At 30.9% G+C, this 13274-nt stretch overlaps 1 protein-coding gene across 1 annotated transcript; it reads right to left on the bottom strand.

The window, feature by feature from the left end:
- Positions 1-1999: 1999 nt before the first annotated feature.
- On the bottom strand, positions 2000-12545 carry mwh (multiple wing hairs). Its single transcript, XM_040714991.2, has 3 exons — positions 10810-12545; positions 4941-5104; positions 2000-3135 (listed from the first exon to the last, which is right to left on the bottom strand). The coding sequence occupies exons 1-3, from the start codon at positions 12415-12417 to the stop codon at positions 2103-2105; spliced, it is 2805 nt and encodes a 934-aa protein (XP_040570925.1). The 5' UTR covers positions 12418-12545; the 3' UTR covers positions 2000-2102.
- Between the last annotated feature and the right edge of the window lie 729 nt (positions 12546-13274).

Raw genomic sequence — 13274 nt, 5'->3', positions numbered from 1 at the left:
GGTTATTGAAACTGAAAGAATTAAGACAATCGTGAAATAGGTAAACTCCAATACTTCCGATGCTAAAATGCATGAATTTTTATCCCTAAACACATTAAGTTAAACTATAGCGAAAATTCTTGGGTATCTAAAATTATACCACAGTTTTGAATACAACCCCTTTAGTTTACTCAAAAATCTATGTCTATGAAGTATTGGGATGTATTTTTGTATATATAGGATTTTCTCCTTTTTTAAATCTTTGTTCAAGATTGTTTTTATGTTAAAGCCGTCAAATACTTAAAATTTTCATTAATGAGGGACTTATGACTAGAAAATGTTTTCAAAGACAATTATATACCTATGTTTATTGATGAAATATTACTTAACTACTTATATTAGGTAAAGTACTATATTTATGAGTATTGACCTAAATATTCATTAATATTATTGTACTAACATAGCATAGTTAATCATATTAAATACACTTTGCTTAAAAGCACAAATCATGTTGATAGTCTGTTATACGTGACCATGCACTGTTCAAAATAAATTACAGCTTTACATCAGGAATTGGTAATCTTCCTCTCCTCTTTTTCCTGATCCTCAGATGACAAATGATAAAATATATACTTTTTTTCTTTGTTTATCATGTATAAAAAAGAAGATTCGAGTAAAGGCAGAGGAAAAAATTGATATCAATTCTATGTATGATATATAAAGTAGATAATACTTTGCACAATACAAAATATATTTTGTACCATGGATAAGTCAAAGGGAGTCTTATGATGATCGTTACAAGTCTCATCCTATTTAATTTAAAATTTCAAACCAAAAATTTATTAATACGCAATATAGTATTACAAATACTCACAGTATATGTTAAAATGTTTAACAACTTCTTGAATAAAAGACTAAGAACATGAAAAATTAAATTCCTCCCTGTAGCAACACTTACTATGTTTATGTTCATTCAAAATTATTTATTTGTGTTCCTTCTTCCTCTTTTCCCTCAAATTAAGTACACCGGTAAAAAAACGGTTCGAATTCATTGTATTAAAAAACAACAATTGTTTCATATTAATTACTCAAATGCCATAATTTCATAAATAATTACAAAGAACTTCAAGTTGAAGTAAAGTAAGACCTTAAATTATATGTGGAAGATACATTTACGTTATAATATATGTAATATATAAACTTCCGCAGGGTGAAACTGCACAGGGTGTCACTACCGGCCACACCTTCATACTTATATTCAGTCCCCCAAAATGACGATGTACATTATTTGGGGTGCATAAGGAGCACCAAAGCGATGGTTAAAAAAAACTCGTTGGGGTCAGTCTCATGTTACATGATGGACTCTTTGATGTACAAGAATGGCCACTATGGCGCCCTCTATCCAATCAAAACCTCTCATGATCTCAAATTGTCAACAAAAAATTAAGTCAGATTTTCTGTGGAAAAATTCAGATTACTCCTGGGCAAATATAACTTTGCTTCGAGCATAAATTTTTGATAATTATTGTTTAAAATTAATGTCTTGCCACGGTTCTACCACCATGCATCAGTTGACAAGACGTGCCATTCTTATACATCAAACAGTCCCTATATGTCTGCAAATCCCTCAAAAACTAGTTAGCTTCGTCTCTGTATATATTTTACAATACATTTTATTTCGCAATATATCAATTAATTATCTTAAGATAAAATTGATTTGTATGTAATTTGAGAGATTAAGCCATGATTACAATAGAAATACTGGAAATCACAAACAAATACCTTTCTAAAATTAGTGACATTTTCTTATTATTTATGTCTGGAAGTAAGATTTTGAAGAATAAATCTAAATGATGATAAAATTATTAAATAGTAGAGTACTCTAATAATTCTTGAATTTTGATAATAAAAAGTTATTTGAGTAATTTTATTTGGTTGAACTACGAATGTTCTACATAAATTATTTGTATTAATTGGAGGAAAATAATTAAAAAACCCTTTTAAATAGTTAACACAAAACGAATTTCAAGTTTTTTATTTCTAATCCCCATATTCATTGTATAATTTATAATAATTGATTACTAAACAATAAGAATTAAACTTAATTTACAAGCATCAGTCATTTAGTAAAGCCCCGAAGGCATATCCAAGATGTTTCTTGCTTGTTGCGAAGCAGAGTTTCCTGATTTTGAAGATGAAAAACTTCCATCAATATTATTAGAACTATTTCCAACATAGTCTGGAGAAGGTATCTCCGGTTCTTCATCCGTTAACTCGGTAATTTCTAAACGATCAGCTAAGTCAGTAGTGGATTCTTCAAAGGCATAAGATGCGGGTTGTTGTCTGTAATCTGATGGATGAAATAAATTGGGCAAGGGAAACTTTCTATTTGGATTTCCTTGCATCATCCAGCCATTGCGAAAAGCTGGAGAAGAGGGCGGTAACCAGTCATCCATTGGTGGAGGAGGTGGAACTGAGGGTGGGGGTGGAGGGACTTGACTATTACTATTTTTCTTATTCCAGAAGGGCGTGTCTTGTCTCCAATCATAACTACAATTTCTTGATGAGTTTTCCCTATTTAGATTCGAAACATAATCAGAGGATCTGTATGAGGGTATGGCAGACCAAAACCCTGGATGTTGTTGACATAGGTTGCTATTTGAATGACTCGAAGCGGAATTGCTTTTATTATTCTTGGATTTAACGGACGAGGGTTTCCGTGAGAGTAGCTTAGCCTTTAGAAACTCCATGGATTTAGATTTACTTAAACTTGACTTCTTAGGCGGTGAAGCTGCGGCAGCTGCTGCCGCAGTGGCAGCTGATAAATGCCGTTGAAAATTATTTGGGTGAAATGGATCATCGCTTAATCGTTCCACACTATAAGATCTCCCTTGATGAAAGCTCTCGGAGCGTCTCATTACATCTTTGGGTTTGCCATGCCTTGTACGAGGTTTGGAACCATTGAAAAATGATTTGTGTCGTCTTACACCTACTGCTTCATTGGTGATAGAAGGTCGTACAAAACAGCCGAAGCTTCTTGCTGATACAGTTTCGAGGGTGTTATCATTGCTTTTAACCTGATGTTCAGGGTCGTAAATTGATTCCTCTTTCTCATCAGACGATTCATCTGAGCTCAAAGATGACGATCGATGATGACTATGGAATAAAGGTAAAAAAAAAATTAATAGTAATATAGATGTAGCCAATTAATCCACAAGGTATAGTTATTATAATATAAGGGCACATTATGTACTTACGAAGAAAAAAAAAGAAATTATTTTTTTTTTAAAGAAAAAGTAAAATAATTATATTTAAATAGATTTTTCGAACGGTTCTTTTTAGAGAATAAGAAACATATGGTGTTTTAATATAACCTATTTATTTCATGATATTTTTCTCCGTTTTATACATAGTTCTAAATAATTATCAATTCCAAAATTATATCAAAGTAATTAAAATATTTTACATTTAAAATTTGCTTCAAAAATAAATGCATTGTCTTCACTTCTTGCAGAAAATTGCAATTAGAGTATAATTTTACTTTAATGATTTAGGATCTGACTATCGAATAAGTTATGTTCCATGAATGAAACTATTCATGGTAATCAGTAGATATGTGAAAATGTGCTTATTGTGTATATAAAATTTTATAAAAATATATTTTCATTTTTTTAAAACAAAACCTGCTAAATATGTGAAATGTTGTATCAAGACAAAAAAAATCGGCCTCAAGCCCGCTCACGATAAAACCGAACTTGGTCATACTTATCAGTTTAATTAAGCTATTTATAAGCTTTAAGTATCTGCATCAGATAATAATTACAAGTGATTATCCTCAAATAAAGATTTTATTTCCTTGGTTTTTCGTTGTTATAACTTTTTAAATATTTAATCATATGAAAAAGGCATTGCACAAAGTTATTAGGATGACTCGGAGAAATTCATTTATGTGCGTTGAAAATTATGCAATTGTCATTCCGTCAAAGAAAAGTTAATTATTAGGTTATCCCTTTTCATTTATTTACGATGAAGGAAAATGGCGTATTTTTGTTACGAGGGACAAGAACAAACCGCACGCACAATTATCTTATAATTTGTATGCTTAAAAGTAGAAAAAACAGTTAGGACTTGTAAATAAAATTAACTAATGTGGTCATTTTTTTCCTTCATTTCCTTTGTGGTTATTCAAAATCAACTTTGAAATAAGCAAATATCGTTAAGGGAACTTTTTTTGTCTGTGTGTGTGTGTTCATTTATATCAGTGTTTCTTATATATATAAAGGATTTTATTTTTCAAAATTTTGATGATATATTTGTTCCAAATTATAGTAATTTTGTGCTTTGTCGGAAAAATATATCATACAATATTATAACTTTGATTGAAGATATAAATTATGGTATCCATTTTGGCTGGTTCTGTTAAAAATTATCCTACTTATAATGACATTAACTGATCAAAGTCTGATATTTATCTGAAGGTGAAAACTCTAATAAACTGTTGGTCAAACCACAACCTATATTCGTCTTGGTAAATATTTTTTTATTGCCCTCCAATGAAGTGTTGTAAATGTAATTTAGATCAAGTTTCTACATTTAAGTAGTTTAAATATAAATTAATAAAACACATAGCAATTTTTACAGCTAAAAGAGTTAAAAATGACTCATTCAATCAACGTTCAGAATACAAATAGGAGCTAAGAGAAGTAGAATATCGACAGTTGACGAAAAAACCTGTGTTTTTGATGATCTGAGAATATCATTATGAAAATCAATTTTATTTTTCATATAACTATTCTATTTTGGCATTTTTACAGATTACATACTTTAATTAATGTAACCTTTACAAATGTGTTTTTCTGTCTTTTAAAAATACAATTTCCTTATTACGGCTCTTTCACTAAAACGTTTGCCCACCCTTGTTCTATTATATACACATATTTATTTTAAAAGAGTGCGTTTACCTTTTACCAACGTCCCAATTCTCTTTAAAGGATTTCGAATCCTTTCGGCCATCAGTGACTAAGCTTGCGTTAATGTTAGTATTGGAAGAGGATTTGGTTTTCCTTGATCGACTTGGAGGATGGGGAGTTTGGAGAGGTACTCCGAAGGAGTCAATATCTCCTGCCTGTAAATAATGATTTCCGATCAGTATTATTAATAGATAAATATACATCAACAATTCAAGTACTCCAAAGGAGGATATAAATTATAACGTAATGAATACTGATTTTTTGGGTTTTTACAACTACGAGAAATACTCAAAGACAACAATATTTCACAATAAAATGAATTTTGCATACTTGATTACAAAGCTCAACAAAATTTTAGTCTTTTAAATTTTATATTCAATTCCAGCAATCTAACTTGAAGCACTGGTTACGAATCCGTAATTAGTTATTTTCGTATGAAATATGATTTTTCAGCATTTTGATTTTCACTTTATGAATATTTCTACTTCTTTATAGGTTTGATGCAACTGGTGACTCTTGGTTATTTAATAGCTCGTCCCAGAATTTTCCAGGATCTTAAAATTTGAAAATTAGTCGCCCAGGATCTTGTTGAAAGAAAATTTACAGGAAAAAAAAGAAACTTGAATACGATATATGTATAGTTAGAGATGTCATTTTTGGAGAGCACGAGGAAAAGTCCAGAGCAAGGGTTATGACATTACTAAATTAAGGCTCTCTTTAACATCCATCACCTGTCTGTTTTATGATTTTGTGAGATAAAATGATTTACTGATATAAAGATGAGAACTTGTTTTTTGATATCATCAATATAATCAATTTCAGATGTTAAGGTTTGTTCTTAATCCCTTTCTTCTTTTCATTATTCTTGCTATGTGAATACTTATTCACTCTTCTTAAAAAATAATCTCACGTCATGACGTCTCAGTATCTTTTATGATGAGTGTTACCAAATAACTGATTTTTATTAGGTTCCGTTAACCTTAAATACCCCGGCTCCCAAGGTCTTTATCACTTTTTTGAATTAATATAAGTTATAGTAAACGGATATGTTTATCATACTGTCGCAATATTGAGAAAAAGTATCCCAGCTTGCTTTTATGTTATCGCCCACATACATTGATGCATTTAAAACACTAACAACAAGAATGAGAGATATTTCTTCTTATAAAAGCAATATGAGAACAACACGACGATCTCTTAAATAATGAAAAATAGAGAAAAAGAGCACACACACAAACTGTACTTTTCTAATCGCTAACCTATATTTTTTCTCTACAAAAATCCCTTGTATGAAATATTAGCTGTAGAGTAGAGTAGTTTGTAATAAAAAATGTACCTTTAAAAATTAGAAAAGGAAAAATATATTATGGCTTGTTCCTTATTGTTCATTATTTAATCGGTCTTCGTGGTGTTAACTTCTCCCTTTGAAGTTCGCATTATTGTTTATCTTTGGTGTAAGTTGCTTATAAAATAAATATATATGAATTTAAATATAGTTGTAATATTTTCCCTCCACAAATGTGGTTCTCCTCTTTAGAGCAGGAATTCATTTTCTCCTCCCAAAGTCATATAATAGACAGATGATATTAACAAAGATTTTATTTCAAGTGCACCATGCGTCTTGCTCTCCCTATTCCTCGTGCTTTTTCCCCCATCAATAAAACCACACAACTCTAATTATAAGTAGCTACTAAAAGGGACGCTCAATGACATTTTTTTTTTTCATTTTTCAATATGTACCTACTCATTCAAGGTGAAAACGCTAAAGGATCGAGGATGAAGTTCCTTCCCCCTAGTCTTTCAATACTCTTACGAATCACAATCAATCATAATTATGTACTACCTAAGGTTTTTTTTGTAGTCATGAGGGGAACTATGTACATAGTTGTGTTGTGTAGGTCAACGATCCTTGACGATTCAAATATCCTCTACCTACAATATGATCGAATGGATTGATTCTACGATCACATGTGTAGCTGTGTAGCCTTAGTATATGTACATAAATACATGCTTATATAGCTACGTATACCATATAATATAACACTAACCACAGTTTTTACTTCCTGTAGATGGAAACACATTGCTTAGGTTGAATTTTCTTTTCTTAGACCACAAAGAATAAGTAAGGGAAATATTTTATTTTATAAAAATACATTGGTTTTGATTTCATGAAGGAATTAAATTTATATAATTCGAGAAATCAGAGGATCTAACTATAAAAAATAACATACCCATGAAATGAAAAATATGAATAAAAGGGCTTATTCTGAAGCGCTTCAAAAAAAAGTTTTTCAAAATAAATTTTTAATATAACTTCTGCATTAATACAAATATCTGCGTACTTGGCTTTTGTATTTTTTTTTCCAAATATTAGAGGACATAATCCAAAAAAGTTCCTCTTGGTAAAAAAATGAAGAAATGTAGGAGTTGATTCATACTGATCAATGTATTGAGATTATCTATAAAATATGCATCTTCACTTTGAAAAAGTAAAGATTTTAATTTATTAATATATGGGGGAAAAAAATTTAAATAATAAGTGCGCACTATACACAGTACAAAAAATGATTTTTCATTTTTAAGAAATATTCATTTTATCATTTTATGGAGAAAATATAAAAGTATGATTTTAAAGATTGTTTACTTATCTGAAATTGTCATTTTTTTATTAATTGCTATATTTTGACTTACTTTTCCTTAAAAAAAAAAAGATATGATAGGTTTAAAAACAAAACAACAAAATTAGGACATTTATAAACTTGAAGGGCGATCTGCAACCTATAAACATTGAGCAATATGGCTCAAACGTATTACTTATTCATTTATTACCGAAAATAACATTTTTGGACTATCTTTTCTCAACATTTTAAGAAAACAAACAAATTTCTTTGTCGTACATATTTACAAATGGTTGAAGTACAGTGCCAGAACCCTTAAATTGAGATAAAATATCCATAAACGATGAATATAAACTTTCAATTATTTAAAGATGTACAGTCTTTATAGGCCTGTCACGAGAACACATTTTTCAGTGCGATTAATTGCCCCATAAATTATTATGATTAACGATAATATCACCGTTTTGACACCAATTTCAACTTATATAAAATTATTGGCATACTAATGCAAGTACACCCTTTCCAAGATCAATAAACTTTTAATTTTAAAGAACACTGGAACTAGACATCTGGAGGACATTTAAAATATCCAAAATTAATTAAACTCTCTAAAAACAATAAACAAAATTATTTTAAGCAAAAAGGCTCCTGAATAAAAATCAAACACAACCAAAAACAATAAATACAAAACTAAATAAAAAGAATGTAAACCAGATTGCAATTCAACAAATAATAAGCATTAGGCTCATACATACAGGCAAAACTGCCAATTAGGACCTTTACGCAAAAAAAGTGCAAACTAACAACAAAAAATATGACTGAAAGCGATCATATGCAAATCTGTAGGTTCTTGATTTTTGTAAATTCCGAGCAAGAAATACCAAACCGAATTAAAAACTTTTGACATCCCGTTACTTTAAAGGGTGTGGATGGGATTTATTATAGTCTGCAAAAAATCATCGCTCATTTTAATTTATTTCGCAATTAATCGATTTATTGTATATCGCAACAGGCCTAATTCGACATTATCATTACCGTATCATGTAAAAAACATTTATAGAAATCTATGTAAATATAGGATTGAAACATCCCTTTTAACAACTCTACTCCCCTTCTATGAGCCACACCATATTTAAATTATAAAATATTTACATATGTATACATGTAGGAAAAGTTTCTCTCAGCAACAGATACAGTATGTGATTACATCTGTTATTGTACAGTAATAACAATTTCATAGTCTATGTATTTTATATTAATATTATATTTCTACTCCACCTTCTATTGTTAATAATGAAACATTAACCGGAAAAAATCGTATCCACCAGTATATCTTTTCAAATGTCTTACTTAATTATAAGTAAATGTGCACTAAAAGTTCTCTCCCGGGATCCCGTCTATCTTGGTTTTCTCAGGCTTTTACACCCATGGAAAATTTCTGAGAAATCCTGTAGTTAATTATTTCATAATATAATTATGTATAATTAATTTGAGAAAAAGTTGAATAAATATTAAATAAAAAATCATATGATTTAAAGTTTTTACGATTTAAGCTTTAAAAAACTAATCCGTCCACTATTAGTGATAATGGTATTATTGAAGAAAATGAGAATTGAGAATATATGGGACGCCGTTACTTTTATTGTATCACGCAATCTTCCCTCCAAGGGAACAGGATGAAATGCATAAAATCCGTTAGTAGTTAATCAATTTTTTTTCCAACTAAGGAACTATTGCGCAATCATTGTTCGCAGCTGAACAATAGCTAATTATAATTCAACCCATTTCATGTTCAGGGCACCCATTAGGAAAAAAGAAGCCCAAACATCAAAGCTGACAACAAAAAAACAGTGTACATTTTTGTGTTGGTAAAATAACCCCGCGATGTGTTAGACTAGCTAAAAATTTATTCCTTCATGTATAAAAAGAAATACTTAAATTTCATAGCGTTTATTATTTACAAACGGGATCCCGAAATTAAAAAAAATAAATATTTCCTGGGAAATAAGAAATCTTTTTGTCCACTAATGTAATAAATATTATTATATTGTGTAACTTGGCATCGACACACTCAACATATATATATTATTTTTACTAACATAAATAACATTCAATGTCCTTTTGCTCTTATGTATATGTAGTCTGTTACTATTACATTTGGTAACCATATAATTAAGCATATGCTTGGATAATTTGGGGTTATATATAAAATAAATTGGAGTGTTTTTTTCTCCACTGACCATGACATATTTTTAAAGGAAAAAAACAGTTAACTTTTATGAGAGAATTCAAAATAGAAGTTGGACGTTCTACAAATGTGTTTGATATGTGCCACAGCGTATAAGAAAGAACATTTTTATTAGACTTTAAATACAAAATCTCTTCAGCCTACACAGCTCACTATTTTTTCACACGATCAAATCATATTCATACATACATTGTGAGTCACACAAAAATACAAGCAAAAAAAAAAAAAAAAAAAAAATAGAAAAAGTAGAAATCTACTTATGATCTCTAAGGAGATCGTCATGAAGTACAAAAGCATTTGGCCTATCAATAAAAAACCAAGCTGTAATTATCTTTCTCAAAATAGAGTCTGGATTACATTTATATTCTTCGACGAATTATTCTGAATAATAATAATTTTGGATGTGTTGAAAATTGCACTTAAAGTTGTAAAAATCCACCGTTTCAATGAAATAATCAAAAATATATAGATTATATTTGAAAGGCCATGTCGATCCCAAATTAAGTCACATCAAATCAAATGAAGATTTTCAATTATAGCTAACATCCTCAAATACCTCAACCTATCCCAGAAATTTGAGTACAAATTGAAATATTGGGCTGTTTGTATATATTATGTAAAAATAAAATGGACCTTTTTCCTTTCCTTGATTTTTGTTCCAGATTGTTTTTATGTTAACTCACCACACAATATTTAAGTTGTCAAAGGATTTCTTTGAAAGTCATTACATTGGCAATCCTTGTATATATAACTTTTTTTTTATGTAAAAAGTGATAGGGCTATTCTTTTAATATGACGTTTATCTACCTACGCCAGACAACATATGGATGTGTATTGTATGTACAACAAAAAAAAATCATAAAAAACCTATTTTTTTCCCCTCCTCTGGTACATAGATTGTGTATGTGTTTATGGTTATAAAAAACACTTTCACCTGAGCAATGAATCCAGGGATGATAAATTTATATTGAATGATGATAGAATATATTAATACCTTAATAGTTTCTCCAATGCATCTAGGAGGAGGACTTGGAGTACGTGTAAAGGAGTTGGGAGTAGTTTCCACGACTACTCGATCCACTCTGTTATTTGCAACGTCATTGCGACTCCTAATTGCAGCTTCTCGATTAAATTTAGATATTGTCTTTTTTACGTTCACACGAATGTTCTCGGACTGGAGAGAAGGGTTCTCTAGAGTGTTGGGACTTAAGTCATCCTCTTCTTCTGTGGTTTCTTTTTGATGTGAGGAAGAGTCATCTGAAAGTGACTTGGTTTCCTCATGAGTGGAGGAATTCGATGATAAACCAGAATCTGGCACTATTTTTGGAGAATTCGAAGGTGATACCGATGAAGATGAAGAACAAGTGATGATTGTACGATTATCTTCTGTGACTACGTTTGAATTTAAAATTGTGACAAGGGAGGAGGGTCTCCGGAGACGAGTATTTTCCTCTACGTCATAACTCGGAAATTTGACGTTTTCATTCATTTCAAATTTGAGGACTGTATTGTCATTTAACTCACTTTGAAGTCTATTATAATCGGACTTCAATTCCTCTCTCTCTGTCTCCATGTGTCGGTTCTTTTCCTTGAGAACTGCAATCTCCTCTCTCAACTTGCGATTCGCTCTCTCTGCATCTAATAACTTCTTTACGAGGCCGTTTACATCAACATAGTTCTGGGACCAACGGTTGAGCTCTTCTTTAAGTAGGTCAGACCGTGAAACGGAATTACTTGCAATCAATTTCTTCAAGGGACATGTATCAAATCCAGCCTCTTCTAGCTCAGTTTGAATCAAAATCTTTTCTCGAGAGTCTTTTGATGTTTCAATGAATCGATTCAAGAATCGAAGGCAAGATATTTGAAAGGCTGAAGAGTTGTATGAATTGAGCATTCCTACTAGGAATTTGAAGCGAACAGGCTCTCCAAAACGGAGTCTAAGCATGGAAATAGAGTCTGAAACCTGTTTATGCCCTCCTTGTGCATCACAGAGTCTGGCTAGAAGTTGCAAACTTAGAACCCGTGACTTAGAATAATTACTCATAACACAAACTGCTATGGTAAAGAGACCGGATGGATGCTCTGCTAATCGTTGAACTCCATCATCGGATCGTGAACATATTTTGAGACAAACAAGAATTTCAAATTCATCATTCAGAGCCCGTTTAAACATAACATGGTTTGCTCTAGAGCCTAATTGATTCAAACTACCAGTTATGTTAGATTGTGAGAGTTGAATAGCTTTTAGAGCTTCCAGAAGTAAAGTCACTCCATCATTCGATGAACCAATAAACTCTCGAATAAAACTCGGAAAACTTAAATTTAAATCCCCTTTTAATTTCGCCAGCAGTTCCGAAATATTAGAGAATTGTCGAAGGCCCATTTCAGTGCTGTTGTTCGTTGATAGAGGGGAACTTGTTTTAATGGTGATCTTTGATCCATTTTGAAGTTCCTCCTCTTCCTCTTCCCCAAGGTAGAGTTGAAGACCTGTTAATTTACAAAACTTTTTTAGACCAGCAACGTAGTCTTCAGAATTATACACAGGTGGACGACGCTCCTGCTGCTCTTGCATCTCCTCTCTTTTACGTCCATGCCAATCCATGACTTGATAAAAACTTACATTCAGGACACTTAAACTTTAATTATTATATTTGTTGGTTTTTAATAATAGTTGGATAAATATATCCGAACACTCTAGCGTTGAAGTCACTACTGCTTCATGCGTTAAAGTCTTTTCCTTGCATGTACTCCCTCCCTCTGCAGAAGGAACAAAATAAAAGTGAGAGCGTCATTCTATATATTCTACGTGCGTGTATTTTAACAAAGAGTTCGTATCAGGGATAACTTTCATTTTGTTCAGAACGACCTATGCAAGAAGGGATTCAAACAAGAGCTCCTTGTTAAGTGACTTGTATTATTTAAATATACATATTTACTTCACCCGTTATGTTTCTCAGCTTTGCTTCCATATACATACAATCCCATATTGGTGCAGTCAGCTTTTATTTCCCATGTTTGCTGCATGCATAATTTATCAAACGTCACATTTTTTTGTATTCATTATACTAAGAAAAACTTAAAAAAATTCAAATGAGTATCTGCCAAATTTTCACTTCTGTGTAAAATAAGATATTGATCTTCCCTCTTAAAAGGAGCTAAGATAATGAATGCATTTAACTCCATATTACTACTATTATACACTTCCATTAAAAGGAAAAAGGATATGAATTCAAAAAATGATTCGTTTTGTATGCAATAACTGAGTTTGATAAAGTTATATTTGCAAACTTTTTAATAAAAATTTCTAGCTTTATTTTTACGAAAATCTTTTGTTATCTTGTACATAGAACATTTTTTCATTCTCCATTAGAATTACAATGATTCCTCAAAGAAACTGGGTAGTTAATTTCAAGGAAATATCGGATTGTTCGAGTCTGCCACTTCTAGGAACTAACATTT

This window comes from Lepeophtheirus salmonis, chromosome 6, assembly GCF_016086655.4.
Source record: "Lepeophtheirus salmonis chromosome 6, UVic_Lsal_1.4, whole genome shotgun sequence".
NCBI lineage: Eukaryota > Metazoa > Arthropoda > Copepoda > Siphonostomatoida > Caligidae > Lepeophtheirus > Lepeophtheirus salmonis.
This window is presented reverse-complemented; position numbering and strand designations above follow the sequence as displayed.

Coding starts and splice junctions, on each gene's coding strand:
- mwh (XM_040714991.2), bottom strand. CDS start 12,417: ATGGATTGGCATGGACGTAAAAGAGAGGAGATGCAAGAGCAGCAGGAG. Junction 5,105..10,809: donor GCATTGGAGAAACTATTAAG/GTATTAATATAT, acceptor CATTATTTACAG/GCAGGAGATATTGACTCCTT. Junction 3,136..4,940: donor AATTGGGACGTTGGTAAAAG/GTAAACGCACTC, acceptor TTTATTCCATAG/TCATCATCGATCGTCATCTT.